At 38.8% G+C, this 20527-nt stretch overlaps 1 protein-coding gene across 12 annotated transcripts in view; it reads left to right on the top strand.

Moving 5' to 3' along the window:
• LOC100513319 (ankyrin repeat domain-containing protein 26-like) overlaps positions 1–20527 on the top strand; it is a 78934-nt gene that overhangs the window by 13495 nt on the left and 44912 nt on the right. For 10 of the 12 annotated variants that reach the window (XM_085004440.1, XM_085004438.1, XM_085004439.1 and 7 more), the window contains 5 exons: positions 1913–2038; positions 4499–4569; positions 6606–6639; positions 8669–8738; positions 19619–19712. In XM_085004440.1, the coding sequence (XP_084860566.1) occupies positions 1913–2038; positions 4499–4569; positions 6606–6639; positions 8669–8738; positions 19619–19712 (395 nt within the window). Of the gene's footprint in view, positions 1–1912; positions 2039–4498; positions 4570–6605; positions 6640–8668; positions 8739–18984; positions 19181–19618; positions 19713–20527 lie in introns of those variants that run through there. The other 2 variants (XM_085004442.1, XM_085004441.1) reach the window with 1 other exon arrangement.

Here is a 20527-nt window from a genome sequence, read left to right as displayed (position 1 = left end):
AACAGAAAAGAAGAAATTAATAGGAAGTGGATTAAGTTATACTCAAGACATCATCAGTTAGGTAGAAAAGCAGTTATTCTGAGAGGTATCATGAACATCAGTATAGAGCAGGATTTTGTATTCATTTATAATAGTGACGAATGCCACCTGCAGCCTGATTTTTCTTTTGGTCATATGACCATATATCAGCTAAGGAATTTCATACTGGTTGTATTAGTTTTATAAAGTATGGACTCTAATTTTTAGTTTACATAGTATTCATTTCTGAATTCTTTTATCAACTTATTTTAACCTCTGCTTTGAATATGTTTTTCCTTATCAGATGCATGTTAAACATAAAGGAGTTGGTTTTGTCTTTTTTATTTTTATTTATTTTTTTGCCACACCATTGGCATGCGGAGTTCCCTGGCTAGGCATCAAACCTGCGCCACAACTATAGCCAAAGCCAGTGCAGTGACAATGCCAGATTCTTAACCTGCCGAGGCACAAGGGAACTCCTGAGTTTGTCATTTGAGTGACTCTTTGCTTTACATTGCTTTCTTTGAAGAATACTGATTTTTTTTTCCAATTTTAATGACTTTTATTTTATTTCCATCATAGCTGGTTCAGTGTTCTGTCAGTTTTCTACTGTACAGCAAGGTGACTCAGCCACACATACATACATATATATATATATATATATATATATATATACATTCTTTTTTCTCACATTATCGTGCTCCAGCATAAGTGACTAGACACATTTCCCAGTGCTATACAGCAGAATCTCTTTGCTTATCCATTCCAAAGGCAATAGTTTTGCATCTATCAATGCAGAATACTGCTGGTATTAGATTACTCTACGTGATTATTAATCAGTGCTACCAGATATTATGGACTCCTCGATTTTTATTTTTTCCATTTCTAGTATATTTTGGTGTTTTTCTTTCTACTTGATACAGTTAGAAGGAAGAAAGTTAGCTTGGATTGAATAAACACTTCCCTTAATGAAGGCAAGTTGTAGGTGGGTGATAAAGAGGAAAGAGATGGGCTTTGGATTGAGACTGGGTTTACTTGCTAGCCTTCCTACTTGTTAGGTGTATGACCTTGGGAACAGTACTTACTATCAATGAACATGTTTCCTGATATGAAAAGGGAGGATATTAATATATCCTCCCAGGGCTATTGTACGTAAGAAAGATTCTATTTAATTTAGTGCCTAACACACATTTATTTGTTTCATCAGCGGTAACCATGACTGTTTTTATTGGCATTATTATTAGTAAGTATTGTTTTAAGCCTGCAAATAGCTATTCCTTAAACTGACCTCTAGCTGACTTTGAAGAACAATATATCAGACTAAGGAAGAAATGGCGAATTCATCCTTTAAGTACTTACTTTAGATAAAGTGCCTCAACATAATTTCCTGTTCATCAAAAATTTAATTTTTAATTTAATTTAATTTTTCTTTGTGTTGCTGCACCTGTGGCATATGGAAATTTCCAGGTCAGGGGTCGAATTAGAACTGCAACTGAGGCCTATACTTCAGCCACAGCAGCACTGGATCCAAGCCTCACTTGCAAGCTATGCCCTAGCTTGCAGCAGCACTGTAGCCCGAACTCACTGAGTGAAGCCAGGGATTAAACCCGCATCCTCACCAAGACAGTGTTGGGGTCTTAACCCACTGAGCCACAATGAGAACTCCAATCAAGGATTTTCATCTAGCAACTTCTATTACATGCTCTCCAAGTGTGGCAGGAGGCTTCTGTTTTTGTCCCTTCCTTCTAGCCTTGGAGGGAATTTATAAGGATGAACCTTGGAGCACGTAAATGGTCAATTCTGCACAATAGGCAAGATTTTAACTTGGTAAAACATATAAAATAAGCTGTTGAAGTAAGTTAACTGAAGTTCCTAAATCTCTCTGTTATTTTAGAACAGCTCTCATGCTTGCTCTAATGTATGAATCAGCAGCTACAGTGAAGCTTCTTCTTGAGCAAGGGATTGATGTCTTTGCTCAAGACATCTATGGATGGACTGCAGGAGACTATGCTCTTCCTGTGTAAGTATTTACATTAAGATGCCAGTTACCCCTCAACTGAGGTTAAAAATAGTTGAGCAGTTCCTTGTTACATGACAGGTGAGAGTACAGGGAGAGTTGGATGCAGGTTTGGGAATGCCGGAGAGATATTCCACAGCATCAGCTGGAAACCGGGACAAAGGGCAGACTAGTTCGATACAGCCTGGGAACAGGACTCTTGATCCCATCACTTTGAAGACCTTTCTCCTCAGGGAATGCACTGTCCATCTCATTCCAAGTGTAACTCCTATGCCTGGAGCACAAATAGTGTCACACCTCTGATTTTTCTAACTAGCTATTTGGGTTGTGTGTTTAGTTTAGCAGAAAGTCCTGTTTTTTCCCTTGGGGCTTCCTTCTGTACTCTCCCTCTTGATGTTCCCAGGAACCTAAGGGATTCCCTAAGAGCCAAGAGACAGTCCTCTTTTACAGTCATTGGAGTGTAAAAAGGGGTGTTCTGACCATTCCGGTTTTCCCATTGATTCTATTGCTGCAGTATTGCTTCTGCAACTGGCCTTTACTGAGTATCCTTGGCAGCTAGATCTCTGGAGTCTGGATGTTGCTCTGTACAGACCTTGAATAAAATCATTTTAAAGGAGAAAAGAAAGAAAGAAACCTGTCCTGCAGCCGGGTCATGATTGACCTTTGCTCCCAGGATGCCCTTGCTGATCCAAATACCTCCGTCTTCCTGGTGACCCACACTTAGACTGCAAAGTGACAGCTTTTTTAGTTCTCCCATATGTACTTGTTGCTCAACCACTGTTCCACAGCACCAGCACCCAGTCTAGCAGCCGGGCCTCCTAGCTTTAGCCAGGCACACCCTGCCCCCCACACCCCATGCCTTATGTGGAGCCCACATCCTGGCCCAGATCTTCAGGAGGAGTTACCTTTGAGGCCTTTGTTTGTCTTTCCTCCTAGCAGATGTTATTAGGGACCATTTGGGGCGGTCAGAGAGGTTCCTGTGATGCTGCAGGAAGAGATCAGACTTTTCTTCTCCGTTGGTACTAGACCTGAACCTCATGGCTGCTTTATATCCTGTGGAGCACCCGTCTTAGATTGTGGAAAGTCCCATATCGTCCTTCCCAGACGAGTAGGTGCCAAATGGCCTGAGAGTCCATAGTTGAGGTTGGCCCCTCACGTGGTCTGTTTTCCACAATGATGAAAATCTTCCAAATGATTTGCATCTGCCTCAACCTTCAAACTGTTTTCAGATTCTGCCTCATTCTTGTGAAGAAGTCATTCGCCAGAAATCCCTGAATCGCAGATCAGTTAGTGGGCATTACCAGAGGTTAGCCCTGTCCATGACTCATCAGTTTCCAGCCTAAAAGTAGTGCTACGTCTTCCACATGAATTGGAGATGAACCCGGAGATTAAGCATCATTCTAATACAGATCTCCTGGTCCAGAGTTTGAGTTGGTAGAGAGGAGGTAGTAGTGGTCCAAGCCATGTCCTGACTTCTCTTAGTTTGCTGCTCTTGGTGTGATCAGCTGCGAGAATGGCAGACCATGATGTTATCTAATTGAAGGAGGACATATATTTATGGATAAATTTACTTACACATTATCTAAAAGCTGAGATTCCCTAAATTGCAGTCCACAAAGAGAGAACAGCTAATCACCATAATTAGTAGCATTTTCTGAAAACGACAAATGTCAAGATGTTAAAACTATGAAGAAACACACATCGGGTTTTATTTGGGATTCCAAAATACCGCTAACGATAAAGTTCAAGATGAAAGTACTCCATTTTTTTCATCTTTCTCTGAGTGTTTTGGGGGAAGAGTATTTTTTTTTTTTTGTCTTTTAGGGCCGTACCTGCAGTATATGGAGGTTCCCAGGCTAGGTGTCAAATCAGAGCTGTATCCACCAGCCTACATCATAGCCACAGTAATGCAGGATCTCAGCCGTGTCTGTGACCTATACCACAACTCATGGCAACACTAGATACTTAACCCACTGCATCCTCATGGCTACTACTTAGATTCTTTTCTGCTGCCATGAAGGGCACTCCAGGGGGGGAATATTATCTTAATCAAATCCTACTAATACCCTTATGAACTAAGGCAGTAAGACCCCACTTTTATAGAGGAAGACTTTGAGTTGAAGAGAAGCAACTTTCCCAGGGACAAATAACTGTTGGTTATAGGACTAGGATTTCTGAGTTCAAGATACTTTCCATGTCAGGCTCCCCCTAGTTAATGTACTGATCTTTACTGCCCTCCAATCATGACCACTGCACTTTCCTTTTTTTTTTTTTTTTTGATCCTTTAATTATATGCTAAATAAAATTTGTGTAGAAGTTACAAATTTGAAGTATATGGGGCAGCTAACGTTTTGACATGAGTTCTGATATTGTCTGAACTACTCTTAAGAATTTAATATATTTGATAATTGTTTTTCATTTAGTATTAAAATAGTAATATTATTTACTTATTTTTATACATAGCAATTGCCACCTGATTTCTGAATATAAAGAAGAAAAGCAACATAAAGGTCCTTCTCTAAATGGCAACCCAGGTAATACTTCTGATAATAAATTACTCGTAGTGATCCTACCATAGATAAAGTAAGAGTAAGGAAGTTTTGATAATGAAAGAACAGTGCAACATACATTGTGTAAATTGCATGTGTATTATTATTTTTAAAATTAATTTCTAAATAATCTAGCGTTCAGAATTCTTAAGTAATCAATTGCAGGTAATTGAACGTCAAAGACAGTATTGTCTAGACAAAAAAAAAAAAAAAAAAAAGGAGTTCCCGTTGTGGCACAGTGGTTAACGAATCCAACTAGGAACCATGAAGTTGTGGTTTCGATCCCTGGCCTTGCTCAATGGGTTAAGGATCCGGTGTTGCCATGAGCTGTGGTGTAGGTCGCAGACGCAGCTCGGATCCCGCGTTGCTGTGGCTCTGGTGAAGGCCGGCAGCTACAGCTCTGATTAGACCCCTAGCCTGGGAACCTCCATATGCCACGGGAGCAGCTCAAGAAAAGGCAAAAAGACAAAAAAAAAAAAAAAAAAGAACAGTATTGTCTGAAAAGAAATTCATTCATTTAACTGGCTCCTAAAAACCCATATTATATCTTTGTGTAAATAAGAGAAACGATTTTTTTTTTTTCATTTTTATGGCCATACCTGCAGCATATGGAAGTTCCTGAGCTAGGGGTTGAATTAGAGCTGCAGCTTTGGCGTAAGCCTCAGCCATGACATTACCATAGTTGACAAGCATCTGCCAACTAGCCCCGCCTTGTGGCAACACTGGAATGGCAATCCACTGAGCAAGGCCTGGGATCAAGGCCACATCGTAACAGAGACAACATCAGGTCCTTAATTGGATGTCACAATTGGAACTCCGATGGAAAAAAAAGTATAATTTATGGCTGCACCTGTTGCATATGGAAGTTCCCAGGCCAGGAATTGAATCCAAAGCACACCTGCAGTAATGCCAGATCCTCTAACCCACTGTGCCAGGCTGAGAATTGAACCTGCACCTCCACAGTGACCCGAGCTGCAGCAGTCGGATTCTTAACCCGCTGCACCACAGTGGAAACTCCTGCAAGAGAAAAAAACAGTTCTAAATTAGTATGTTGTATTTCCTCTATAATCACATTATATCGAATTGGTCTTGTTATAAGAATGGCTCTTTGATTTTTACAACAAATGGATTACATTTAGTAAATGTGTGTTAGTAGATGAGTGTTGATTAGTTTCACTGCAAAAGTTACCATGTCTAAAATTGGGAACTCAGCGATTCCTTCCAGTAATATAATAATATGAAGCCTAATATAAAGCTTAATGATTTCTGTTTTAAAAATAGAATAAAGATTGTCTTTGAAGTATAGGGATGACCCAGTTTTAATTCCCATTTGCTAAATCCCTGTGTATATTTTAACGATAAACCAAAAAGTCATCACCAAAAGTCTAGTTTCCACCCCTCACCATCCAGTTGACCCCCTTTCCCTATTTTATCTCCTCCATGCCCCTTTCAAGAGATTATATTTCATAAAACTGAAATCACAAAGTCTTGGCTGCTTATCTTGCAATTAGAAGAGGGGCAGAAAGAGTTTGTTTCCTGGGTTTTGCCGTGCTCTCGGATACAGTGCCTGTAGACCAAGCTTCCGTGTGAGAGGATGTTTTCATCCTGAACTGAAGAGCTGGAGAAGTTGTGTTACGTCACAGCAAAATACGTGTATGCGCTTCCAACTTGTCCAAGTGATGGAAGTCCAAAAGTGTGCTTCTATTTAAGTTGCTATTGTCAGTTTATGGCACTGATTCTACTAATGGTATCTTTTTCTGTCAGTCTCATGGAGTTTGGTTAGGATTATGGCCATTGTAAATGGCACTTCACTTTTAGGTATCGAATTTTGGTAAATACCACTCTTTTGTTTTGCATTTGGTAAATATCAAGGAGGGGAAAGGGTTCTTTTGCATTCATTGCCTATCAGGAATATGATCGACAGTCACCCCAGTGTAGTTTCCAGGTGTGGTCCCAAAGGAACACGTTTTAACAAAGCATCAGTTTTAAAATGTCTTTTACTTTTTTTTTTTTTTTAATAGTGTGTGAGAGTTCTGAAGAAGACTCTTTAAGCAGGTAGGATTTTATGGATTTTTTTAAACTAAAAGGTTAACTAAGGGAACACAGAGAAAAGAAGCTAACATCTTTTGTTACCTCATAGACTCATCACAACTGCTTTGCAAAGTGACTGTTCTAGTATAGTCTACGCTTCATTAATTAGGTGACTGGGGTTTAGGGAGGTTGAATGATTATCCTCTGATTCTATAGTTTAGAAGTAGCTGACCTGTGATTTGACCATCAGCCTGCCTGACTCCCAGACCCACTTTCTCAACCCTCGGTAGAGACTGAGAAATCCACGCAGCACTAGGGTCAAGACCCTCATCGGATCAACTCTGAAAGTCAGACCTAGTGACGTGTGAACTCTGATTTAGAATTTTCCTAAGAAACCTTGTTAGTCTCAGTCTTTGTCCTGGTGTATTTGATAGTCACAGTGGGACCTAGTACCTTGTTTTTCCCATTAAAGTGTTAGGGCAGAATCTAGGTATCTGTGGCCACAGAACCATAGGATTTTACACAGGCAAGGCCTCATTAGGCAAGTTTTCTTAGTTATCATGATATCGACTCACCTTAAGATGAATTTTTTTAATAGGAGGAGCGTGTCTATGTATATAGACTGTGTTAGGTTAATTAAATTCAACATCTGTAGAGAGCATATTTCTAATTGATTTCTCTACTGACTGACTTCCAAACCTGGTTTTCTCTTCAGGCTAGAGTCGCTTTTCCTCTTAGGAATCAGTCATAGGCCTCAGTTGGCTCGCTGGCACCATGCCTGTGTTGGGAGTGGATGACTGAGGCTCCGGTTAGCCTGTTTGCCAGAAACCGGGAACTAGAGGCTCCTACTCATGGTCATTTGAGCCCATCCTTGTTTTAGAAATCCTTGCCTTCATAGGCTGAAACCTTAAAGGCTGGAGACGGACCTTGAGCCCTGCAGAAGAGTGACCTGGGAGAGGAGCCTGTAGGAAGGAAGATGTAGAGCGATACACAAGAAATAGAAGCATAGCTATCCGGACTCCATTTTTTATAGTCCTCTCTCTCCTTGGGTCTCTGAGTGCCTGGGAGGGTTTTGAAGAGCTAGCTAGTTTATGTGGACCTGAACCACCGCCAGGGCCTGTATGGGAAAAATAATTAGACTTTATAGTTTTTAACGATTCATCTCTCTGGGAATAGGTTAGCATATAATTAAGCCTATGCATTTGTTCTGTGACTTTTCATTTTCAGCTACACCCTCCGCATATGGAAGTTCCAGAGCCAGGGTTTGAATCCAAGCCACAGCTGCTCCCTATGCAACAGCTGTAGCAATGCTGGGTCCCTAACCCCTTGGGTGAAAGGGGGAGCTCCTTTCTTTGACTTGCACACATTTCAGGAAACTCCCTGTTTTAGAGTAAAGGGAAGGCATGGGGCCTTCTTGATAAATTTTTTTCCTGCCGAAAGACAAAGATTGCCTTTTTTGACAGACACAGATTAGTCTTTGAACCAGGGGCAGGCAATAGAAAAGGAACATTGCATTTCTCCACCTTGTTTTAGGTCAAGTTCATGCTAATTCAAGTAAACAAAATTTATGTCACTCATGAATTGGATTTTCACCTCAGTGTTAGGACATTTGGTGAAAACAAATCATTCCCAGATTCTGCTAGTATATTGGCTTGCACTCTCTGCTATGGAAACTAAGAACAGGTGGTTACTAGATGTTTCACAGGTTGGGAGAGGTGGAATCAGAAATTGGTAACTGAAAGATGTTTTAAAACAGAAGCCACATTTTAATTATGTTGGGAATATCATTTAATCCATAGATGGCCAATCTTATTATTTTTGTTGTTATTGTTTAAAGAAATGAACTCAACTCTACCCAGTATTCTGTGAGAACCTGTATAGGAAAAGAATCTGAAAAAGAATGGATATGTGTATATGTGTAACTGAATCACTTTGCTGTACAGTAGACATTACCACAAGTTTGTAAATCACCTATACTTCAATTAAATATAAAAAATAAGGGGAAAAAAAAGAAATGAACTCACTCACTTTCTTGTACACATTTGCTCTAAAGGTTTTCCAACAGACCTGGTGCTGATGATTCATGGCTTATATCAGAGAAAGTCCTTGATTCGGATACCGAGGTACGGTGCTCTTGTAAATTAGTTTCCCTGCTGAATTTGATTTTGTGTGGTATTTACTCTGTAAAATTTAACAGTGTTCTACCTATCATTACTTTATGTTTGTAATGGCAAGTTGGTCAGAGCAAACCATTTTATAAGTATGACCAGTTGAGGGTTTTTGTGTGCTTGTTTGTTTTTATTTTGTTTTTGGTTTTTTTTTTCCTTTGGTAGGTAGGGGTAAAAAAAAGAATAACTAGAAAATATATAGTGACAGGACAGCTGTTTGGGGAAAAGCTTTCCCACAGTGGAGGAAATACGAGATTTCCTCAAGGATAAGGATTGTTACTATGACTTTTAAACCACACTGACATGAGTTTTACCATAGTCATGCCTAAATGAAATCTTTAGTGGATACAGTTACTTACTGTAATAAATATGGAATCTTCCTGGAGCCTTTTAGTTTCAAAACTATACAGCATGTATCATCCAGGTTTTTTTGTTTTGTTTTGTTTTTCCCCTTGGACACTTTTTATGTTAGTATCCAAAGGGTTGTTAGGCGATTGCTTGTTTGTCTGTGTTTTTCTCCACTTCTATCTTTGGTTCCGCATTAAGACTGAAAGAATGGAATTCCCTGGGGGCCATGCAGTTAAGGTCACTGCTGTGGTGCAAGTTCACAACCTGGCCCAGGAACTTCGGCTTGCTGAACTTCCTTCCACAGGTCCTGAATGTGGCCAAAATCGTAATTTTTTTTTAAGACTAAAAGCATAGTTGAAACGGTGGAAATTTAGAAATTAAAATTCTATTTCTCAAAATCTGTATTTATTATAAAGGGATTCCATTTTATTTTCCAAATCTTTCCTTTAAGAATATATTCAAAATTCTTTTTCTAATTGAAGAATACATGTTTTCTCTAAAATAACAACCAGGTCTTGAAGCAGTGTCTTAATAACCATGTGGTACACCTTACAACGTCAGAATTTTTTGGACTGTAGCTTTTACAGATATCTACTGAGAGTCCTTGTGTCACATTCTAAAATTTCAGATTTCAGATATTTTGTATTATAGTGATGTCAATATTTATTTTCAAGCCCCTGCCTCAGTATAAACTGCTAGAGATTGGAAACATCATTGTCCACCTCCTGGAACACCTAGAATAAGGTCTTGGAGTTCCCGTTGTGGCACAGTGGAAATGAATCCGACTAGGAACCAAGAGGTTGCAGGTTTGATCCCTGGCCTTGCTCAGTGGGTTAAGGATCTGGTGTTGCTGTGAGCTGTGCTGTGGGTCATAGAAGTAGCTCGGATCTGGCGTTGCTGTGGCTGTGGTGTAGGCCAGCAGCTGTAGCTCCATTTCAACCCCTGCCCTGGGCAGCTCTATATGCCGCACAGGTGTGGCCCGGTGTGGCCCTAAAAAGCAAAAAAAAAAAAAGGTCTTGAAAGTAAGAAGCATTTTAATATTTTTTGAATGTGAATGAGTCCATAGACAGATGGAATTTTGTTACAGGTAATGTAATATGCATAATATATCGTAATTAAATCCATTTCATTTCTGAAAATGTGACTTCAAATTTATACTCCATTTTAATGTTTACAGTGCCTATGTTCGGTTGAGTTATGTTGCAGAAGTATGTCATAAATAACAAGGACATAAATAAGAAATATGTGATAAATGAAAAAACGGTTACACTATCTTTCTCAGTATCCCAATTGTAATTTTAGAATTTGGAATTAAAATTCTTGATGTTCTTTTCAGCTCCATCTCATGTTGCACTAAATACATCATTTTCAACCATTCGTTCTCCTTAGAATTCTTGTTACCCGTTCCTTCTCCAGGTGGAAAGTTGATGTGTTAGGAACAGTTCTATATCTATTTCTCACTCTCTCTCTCGTAACAATTTACAGCATCCAGCGAGTGATAGATGATCATGTTCAACTACATGAATGACTTATTTTACAGTGATAAAATTGAAGTCTTTATTACAGTAGAATTTATTTCTTATTTTTTATTTTATTTTTATTTATTTATTGTTTTAATTGTTATGTCCCCAATACAGTTTTTTTTTCTGCTGTAGAGCATGGTGACCCAGTTACACAAACATGTACACATTCTCTTTTCCCACATTATCCTTCTCTATCATAAGTGACTAGACATAGTTCCCAGTGCTACACAGCAGGATCTCATTGCTAATCCATTCCAAAGGCAATTGTTGGCATCTGTTAACCCCAAGCTCCCAAACCACCCCACTCCCTCCCCCTCGGCAACCACAAGTCTCTTCTCCAAGTCCATGATTTTCTTTTCTGTGGAAAGGTTCATTTGTGCTGTACACTAGATCCCAGTTATAAGTGATATCATATGGTATTTGTCTTTCTCATTCTGACTTACTTCACTCAGGATGAGAGTCTCTAGTCCCGTCCATGTTGCTGCAAATGGTATTATTTTGTTCTTTTTTATGGATGAGTAGTATTCCATTGTGTATACATACCACATCTTCCTGATCCAGTCATCTGTCGATGGGCATTTGGGTTGTTTCCATGTCTTGGCTATTGTGAATGGTGCTGCAGTGAACGTGCAGGTGCATGTGTTTTTGTTGGTTTTTTTTTTTTTTTTTAAGGAAAGTTTTGTCCGGATAGATGCCCAAGAGTGGGACTGCTGGGTCGTATGGTAGTTCAATGTATAGTTTTCTAAGGTACCTCCATACTGTTCTCCATAGTGGTTGTACCAGCTTCCATTCCTACCCACAGTGCAGGAGGTTTCCCTTTTCTCCACACCCCCTCCGGCATTTGTTATTTGTGGACTTAGTAATGATGGCCATTCTGACTGGTGTGAGGTGGTATCTCGTGGTAGTTTTGATTTGCATTTCTCTACTAATCAGGGATGTTGAGCATTTTTTCATGTGCTTGTTGCCCACTGGTACATTTTCTTTGTAGAAATGTCTATGCAGGTCTTTTGCCCATTTTTCTATTGGGTTGTTGACTTTTTTGCCATTTGGTTGTATAAGTTATTTCTTTATTTTAGAGATTAAGCCTTTGTCAGTTGCATCATTTGACACTATTTTCTCCCATTCTCTAAGTTGTCTTTTTGGTTTCCTATGCTGTGCAAAAGCTTTTCAGTTTGGTTAGGTCCCATTGGTTTACTTTTGCTTTTATTTCTGTTGTTTGGGAGACTGACCTGAGAAAGTATTGTAAGGTTGATGTCAGAGGATGTTTTGCCTATGTTCTCTTCCAGGAGTTTGATGGTGTCTTGTCTTATATTTAGGTCTTTCAGCCATTTGGAATTTATTTTCCTGCATGGTGTGAGGGTGTTTTCTCATTTCACTGATTTACATGCTGCTGTCCAGGTTTCCAAGCAATACTTGCTGAACAGACTTTCTTTTTCCCATTTTATGCTCTTGCCTCCTTTGTCAAAGATTTGTTGACCACTGGTGCCTGGGTTTATTTCTGCATTCTCTGTTCTGTTCCATTGGTCTGTCTGTCTGTTCTGGCACCAGTACCACACTGTCTTGATGATGGTGGCTTTATAATATGGCCTGAAGTCTGGAAGAGTTATGCCTCCTGCTTGGTTTTGGTTCCTCAGGATTGCTTTGGCAATTCTGGGTCTTTGGTGGTTGCATATAGATGTTTGGATTGTTTGTTCTAGTTCTGTGAAAAATGTCATGGATACTTTGATAGGGATTGCCTTGAATCTGTAGATTGCTTTGGGTAGTAAGGCCATTTTTACAGTATTAATTTGTCCAACCCAGGAGCATGGAATAGCTTTCCATTTCTTCATGTCTTCAATTGCCTTGATTAATGTTTTATATAGTTCTCAGCAGAAAAGTCTTTCACCTCCTTGGTCAGGTGTATTCCCAGGTATTTGATTTTGGGGGGTACAATTTTAAAAGGTGTTGTATTTTTGTATTCCTTTTCTAATATTTCATTGTTAGCGTACAGAAATGTGACAAATCTCTGAATGTTAGTCTCACATCCTGCTACTTTGCTGAATGTGTTGATCAGTTCAGGTAGTTTTTGGGTTGCATCCTTAGGGTTTTCTATATAGAGTATCATGTCATCTGCATCCAGTGACAGTTTTAGCTCTTCTCTTCCTATTTGGATGGCTTTTATTTCTTTCATGTGTCTAATTGCTGTGGCTAGAACTTCCAGTACTATGTTGAATAACAGTGGTGAGAGTGGGCATTCTTGTCTTGTTCCAGATTTCAGCGGGAGGGCTTTCAGCTTTTCTCCATTGAGTAATATATTTGCTATGGGTTTGTCATAAATAGCTTTGATCATGTGAAGGTATGTTCCTTCTATACCCACTTTGGTAGGAGTTTTGATCATGAGTGGATGTTGTACTTTGTCAAATTTATTAATTTTTTAAAACAATCATTTCTTTTTTTCTTTTTAGGGCCACACCTATAGCATTTGGAAGTTCCCAGGCTAGGGGTCACATCAGAGCTACATCTGTAGGCATATGCCACAGCCACAACCATGCCAGCTGCAAGCTGCATCTGTGACCTACACTACAGCTTGCAGCAACATGGGATCCTTAACCCACTGAGCAGGGTCAAGGATCAAAGAACCCACCTCCTCATGGCTACTATGGTGGGTTCTTAACCCACTGAGCCCCAAGAGGAATTCTAATAGTAGTATTTACAAACAAATAGTTGTAGAGCAATACAAATCAATGTTATTAAGGATTCACTATGAACAGAAGCCTATGTTTTATATTTAATATATTTTGATGTTTTTATGAAGTTGCTGGAGAACTGTATATACGTATAAATTACATACCTTTTATATATAATGAAAACATATAAAATAGAGGCTTTTGATTGTAGTATATCCCTAACAGTACTGATATATTAATGATATAGTACATATAAATGCTGAAATATAGGTATATTCTCCACATACTTTATTATTCTTCTGTTTTCCTTTTTTCTTAAGTTTGTGTTTCACTAGTCATGTCTCATATGTCCTTTCTTCCTCCTCCCCCACATTTACCCCAACGTAATTTGTCCTTGCAGACAGTGTCTCTTCTTCTAGTCCATCTCTCTCTGTCTCTCTTGTGAGCATGTTTGGTTATGACTTTCAGGCTAAGATATATGTGGCTTTCATAGACGCACAGTCACTCTTCATTTTTTCCTCACCTTCAGCCTTAGCTTTTTGACAAACGGAAGAGAAGCAGCTATTGCTATTTGTAGGTATAACCCATCTAAATAAGATACTGCTAAAAACCAAACTCTCCTGTTTCCCTCACAAGAGATAATTCATGCACATATAAATCATGCAAGCACATTTGCAAATACAGCAGTTAATTTCAGTTTCTTAATGTTAGTTTTTTCAGTAGTACTCTAAGTCACCAGGACTAATTTTTTTCTATTTCCTTTTTTTCTGAGCACTTTGAAATTATTTTATTTTTAAATTTTCTCTATTTTCTATCAAGGTATAGTTGATTTACAGTATTCTGCTAATTCCTGCTGTACAGCAAAGTGACCAACTTATACACATATGTACATTCCCTTTCTTCTATTATCTTCTGTCACACTCTGTCCTAAGAGATTGGAGATAGTTCCTGTGCTGTACAGGAGGATCTTTTTGTTTATCTATTCTAAATGTAATAGTTTGCGTCTATTAGAAGGAAGAACTTGTTTCAGATTTCAATTAAGAAAAGAAAGCTAAGTCCTGAACAGAGTGCTCAGACTCTTCTCGATGACATGTTGCTGAAGACGTATGAAGGACGGAAAGAAAACTTGATCTTCACCTTTTTTTTTTTTTTTTTTTTTGGCCATGAAAATTCATTTTAATTGGAATTTCTTTATTTTTAAATAATCCTCACTTTAACTTAATAAGATGATGTGTTAGATTTAGTCTAGCAAAACCTGTATTCATAGATAATGCAGGGTGAGCATGTTTTAGGCCCTATCAGATTTATTTCAAATGAAGAATTTTGGGCCCTTCTGCCTCTTGTGGTTTCTACCTTACCGTTTGGTGAAAACTTAACTTATTAACTACTTTTATCTTACTGTTTGGTATAATCTAAGTAGGTGTTTTCAATCTTTTGAGAATAAGAAGAGAGGAAATAAATAATCAATTTATCTAGTCTTTCAACTATTATAATCTCTAATTATGTACTTGAGGTTCTTAATCTCTACTCATTACATGAAAAAAATCTTAAGCTGCAATTTGTTTCTCAAAGAAAAACAAGTATATAGAGGTTTTCTCTGGAGAGTTCTGATTTATTTTTTCCTAATAATGTCTGCCCATAATGGACACATATGCACATATCAAATGAATGAGATCACGATGTGTGATTTTTTTCTAATATAAACTACTTGTTACTATAAAATCACAGGATGGAAAAATTACTAGCAGAGTATACATAATTATCTCTGGAAGAGAATTTTTTTACTTTCAAAACATCACCAGCAATAGGTATACTTCATGTTATTTTGAGAAACTTTTTTTTTAATAATTTTTTTATTTTCCCACTATACAGCAAGGGGGTCAGGTTATCCTTACATGTATACATTACAATTACATTTTTCCCCCCACCCTTTCTTCTGTTGCAACATGAGTATCTAGACAAAGTTCTCAATGCTATTCAGCAGGATCTCCTTGTAAATCTATTCTAAGTTGTGTCTGATAAGCCCAAGCTCCTGATCCCTCCCACTCCCTCCCCCTCCCATCAGGCAGCCACAAGTCTCTTCTCCAAGTCCATGATTTTCTTTTCTGAGGAGATGTTCATTTGTGCTGGATATTAGATTCCAGTTGTAAGTGATATCATATGGTATTTGTCTTTGTCTTTCTGGCTCATTTCACTCAGTATGAGATTCTCTAGTTCCATCCATGTTGCTGCAAATGGCATTATGTCATTCCTTTTTATGGCTAAGTAGTATTCCATTGTGTATATATACCACATCTTCCGAATCCAATCATCTGTCGATGGACATTTAGGTTGTTTCCATGTCCTGGCTATTGTGAATAGTGCTGCAATGAACATGCGGGTGCACGTGCCTCTTTTAAGTAGAGTTTTGTCCGGATAGATGCCCAAGAGTGGGATTGCGGGGTCATATGGAAGTTCTATGTATAGATTTCTAAGGTATCTCCAGACTGTTCTCCATAGTGGCTGTACCAGTTTCCATTCCCACCAACAGTGCAGGAGGGTTCCCTTTTTATTTTGAGAAACTTTATTATCTTCAGTATTTCTATTGTTAAACTAACATGTAAATTCTTTCCTATCTCAAACTCAGAAATCTTGGTAATAGTATGCTGATCTGAGGAGAATTATAAAAAGTGTGAATTTTCAGAGTTTTATATTCCTCTCATACATGAAAGTAGTACTAAAATGTCCCATAAATCCACCCATAATCACATAAGCATTTACAATTTACAACTGGCCTTTTAAGATTCATTTTTTTTTCAGTCTTTTGTCTTTTTAGGACCACACCCGTGCCATATTGAGGTTCCCAGGCTAGGCATCGAATCAGAGCTGTAGCTGCCGGCCTATGCCACAGCCACAGCAACACAGGATCCGAGTTGTGTATGCGACCTACACCACAGATCACGGCAACTCTGGATCTTTAACCCGCTGAGCAAGGCCAGGGATTGAGCCTGTATCCTCATGGATGCCAGTCAGGTTCATTTCTGCTGAGCAACGATGAGAACTCCAAGATTAATTTTTTAAAAGGGTATTCTTATAGCATCTTAATTTGGTGTTTTTAACAATTAAATCTTTTCTTTAAAGTTAAAAATGCTTATTACTATAATATCCCAGAAATGAGTATTTGTATATGTTTATGAAAGCGTATATTTTATATCCTTGAAAGAAATGTTGAAATATGTATTTGAAAAATTGAATTTCAATAGTTTTCTTCTTTTGCTCCTGTTTTATTTTCAAAATTTCAGAATTCTGTGTGTTTGCATTATTTAATTATACCGCGTTAGTATATTTTGCAGATATTTCTCTTAACATCGTATGCTTTTCCTGAAAAAGTGTGTCTATTTCTATGCCAAATGTGTTCATCCAGATCTTTCTTCTAAGTCCCCTGAGTGCCTTAAGTTTGTAATGCCCCAAACTGACAACCTCGTTCCTTTATTATATATCAACTTGGTAACCAACAAGGATCTATGGTATATCAGAGGGAACTATACTCAATATTTTGTAATAACCTATAATGGAAAAAATTTGAGAAAGAATGTATATATAAAACGGACTCACTTTGCTGTAACCTTGAAACTCATACAACATTGTAATTGACTATACTTCAATTTACACAAAGACGTTGGGAGTTTGGGCAGTGCCACAACAGGAACATCGGTGTTTGGGGAGCCCTGGGGCGCAATTTGGATCCCTGGCCAGGCACAGTGGCTTAAGAATCCAGTGTGGTGGCTGTGGCATATTGAGACTCAGATATGATCCCTGGCTCTGGAACTCCATATGCTAAGGGGTAGCCAAGAAATAGAAGAAAAAGAAAGCGAAAGAATAGAAAAGATTTGTCCCTGAATCTTTCCTGATTCTTTGCACATACTTCTGTCGTCCTTTTTCCCCATCCTAGTAAAGAGCATCACCGAAACACTGAAGCAAGAAAAATCTGGACTCCAACCCTCCCTGAAATCACTGTATGCATTTACTCACAAGTTCAGTATTTTCTACCTGCCTACATTTTTTTCATATCTTCTTTCCATACCTTACTGTCTCACCTGTAATTTTGAAATACACTTCTTCTAGTTTTGCTTCCCTGGTGGTCGGTCAGCCTTGCTGTTTCTCAACATTGCTGCCAGACTCACCATTCTATAATGTGTTTGTGATGATGTAACTCCCCTACCCATCTGTGGATTCCCATCACATAAAGGAGGAAGTTCATGTTCTAGGAATGATACCCCCTTCTTTCGGTTTGGTTCTGATCCTTGAGTTTTGTCTCTCCATACCATTCCCACTGACTGTGTTCTGGTTGTCCACATGACTTATGTTGTTTCACGCCTTGTCCTTTTGGGCAGACTGCCTTTTCTAGAATCCCCTTTCTCATCCCCACTCTGCCCCTCGTCTGTCTTCTCAGACACAGCCCTGTCTTGGCAGCATTTCCTGCGCTCCCCAGATCCAGCTGACTCTTCTCTCCTTTATATGTAGTCTACCATATTCTGTTACTTTGCAAGATTCTCCTAATGAACCCCCAGTGTGTTATAGCTCAACCAAGGCTTAGAAGTCATAAGGACTCGGTGTGGGTTCAGAATTTAAGTGTATCTAAAATCTAAAGCATTACTGCAGATAAGCCTGTGGCCAAATCTGTGTTACTTTGATAATATATAGATATGTAAAACTCCTAGTGTGATTCAGAGAGAAAACAGCTTAAATTGTAATTTTTTGCCACTTCCTCTGTGAAAAAATAGTGCCTTGAGACTTAAAACTGCGATTACATTTGGATTATCAATTGGATCTAGATCTTCAAGGAACATATCTGGCGAAATAAAAGCCTGACGATAATAAAGACTATGTCGGGTCATGATAAACAAGAGTTTGGTGTAGAGATGTTTGACTAAGTACAAACCACTTTGGATAGTCAAAGTGGCATGCATTGAGTACCTTTATGGCAGTATTACCTGTTCTAAGGTGACAGCTCTGAAAAGAGGTAAGAAGGGCCTGATCTCTTAGACATAGGCAGCTGCTGCAGAGTGGTGCTGCGCCCTGCTTGGAGTCCAAAGACACAGTAGCATCCTGGTTCTATCACTTACTAACTTTGGGATCTTGGAAAAGCTTGTCCAACCTCTTTGAGTGTCAGCGACCTTGTTCATAAAAATGGTACTGATTCCTGCCTTTCAGGTAAGTATCGTAAATGGATGTGGTAACAAATGTGAAAACACATTGTGCACTGTAAAGGTTGCAGTTAAGTAATGTAAGACAACGTGATCACAGTGGCAGAGTTCCTGTTACGGTGTACGGGTTAGGGATTCGGCCTTGTCTCTATGATGGCACAGGTTTGATCCTCCCCCTGGAAATCCATATGCCTTGGGTATTTCTGAAAAGAAAAGAAAAGAAAGAAAAGATCACAGTGGCAATTAGCGGCTTCCTGAATGTTGAGGGTATTTTTTGTTTGGGTATTTTTTGGGGGGGGGCATGTTTGCAGCATGTGAAAGTTCCCAGGCCAGTGATCAAATCAGTGCTACAGCAGAAACCCGAGCTACAGCATTAACAAGCCTGATCCTTACCTCACTGTGCCAGAAGGGAACGCTGAGGATACCTTATCCAACCTGAAGGAAACTAAAATGATAGTGGTGTTAAGAATGGGAACGTTAGAACAGGCATCTTGACTTCTAACTTGGGCTGTGTTAGGTTTCAGTAGACTATGACCAGAGATTTCCTACAGGTAAATATTGCTTTGGTACTTGAGGCCCTCTCAAGATCTTAAATGTTTTGACCTTAAACAATTCCTACAATGATCTGTTTCTACTCAGCAGGGTTTATACTCCATGGTTCCTTTTCAGGCCAAGTAAGTTATTTTAACGTTAAATGTTTTTTCTAACCTTGGAAATATTTCAAATTTATAGCGGATATACCTCTTAAAGAGCTTGTTTAGATCTATGTATTTTTACAATATCCTCTTCTTTTGGTTGAAATTGAAAAGTAGGGTTATGTGTTAATTCTTTGTTGAGATGTGCGTGTAAGTCAGTATTTTGTTAGTGAAAGTTTTTGCTCTGGCTTTCCATGGTCTTGTTTCCAAAGTCAGTTGTCAAATGAGAATAAAAGATCGTCTTGGTCTGGAGAGCATATGTGTCAAGTTTTCTATTTAAAGGTTTGTGTTTTCCATCCATGCTTCTGTTACATTGAAAGGAGGAAATTACAAATATTCAGTAGGAAACTCAGGTACTTTCTTAGAAAGAGATGAGGAAATCTTTATGCAGCTCATTATCAATATTAATTTTAACAGAGTATCTCTGAGAGTCTTCCACAGAAGTATGCTGATCATTTACCTGGAGCTGCAGGTCAAATAGGTAAAAATAGAGTAAATGGAGAAATAGAAGGTAAGAACTGTATTTTGTAAAAAAGACATTTGACCGAATGATGATTTAAACCAGGTATTTTGATATCTTCTTTTTTTCAAACATTATTCTGTATTGGTGTTTTATGACTTGCATGCTTTATTTCCTTGCTATTTATTTATTTGTTTATTGGCTGCACCTGCAACATAAGGAAGTTCCCAGGCCAAGATTGAACCTGAGCCACAGCAGTGACAAACCTGAATCCTCAAACACTAGGCCACCAGGGAACTCCCTGATATATTCGAATAGCCAAAGAAAAACACCTGTTGAATGCGTGGTGAAGAAAAAGACAGAAAGGAAAGGAAGTTGTTTGGCTTCTCAGGTGTCTGTCAGCAACAGTTTAAATTGAGAGTCCTGTTTAAGTAGCTAAATGAGTAACTCCATTGCAGGATGCTCTACAACCTAAGGGAAGTCAGGGAATAGGGAAGAGGAAGAGAGAAGTAAAGGATGAGTGAGACAGAGATTGCAGGGAGGAAATGAAGGAAGAGGAAGCTGGAGGCTGTGGTGGAAGGCAGCAAAGTAAAATATTTGTACACTATTTCCTAGAAAAAGGAAGGGAGGGTATTTGAAATGTGGCATGAATATCCAGCAGCAGAACCTGTCAGAGAAGAACAGCAAAACATTCCCACTCTTACTGTCCTGATGGTTAGAAGGCATCCAGGATGCAAGTCCTTGGTCGAGTGTTATCCTCCGCAGGTGGACATGGGCATATGTGCTCAACTGTAAATGTATATACATTAATGTCATAGGAAATGCTGCTGCTTTGTGGGATGGTGTCCTATGGACCACAGGAGAGA

This window comes from Sus scrofa, chromosome 17 (genome assembly GCF_054392235.1).
Source record: "Sus scrofa isolate SSC_HxYL_T2T_F1_AM1 chromosome 17, Sscrofa_HxYL_maternal_Yorkshire_Landrace_v2.0, whole genome shotgun sequence".
Lineage (NCBI taxonomy): Eukaryota > Metazoa > Chordata > Mammalia > Artiodactyla > Suidae > Sus > Sus scrofa.
This window is presented reverse-complemented; position numbering and strand designations above follow the sequence as displayed.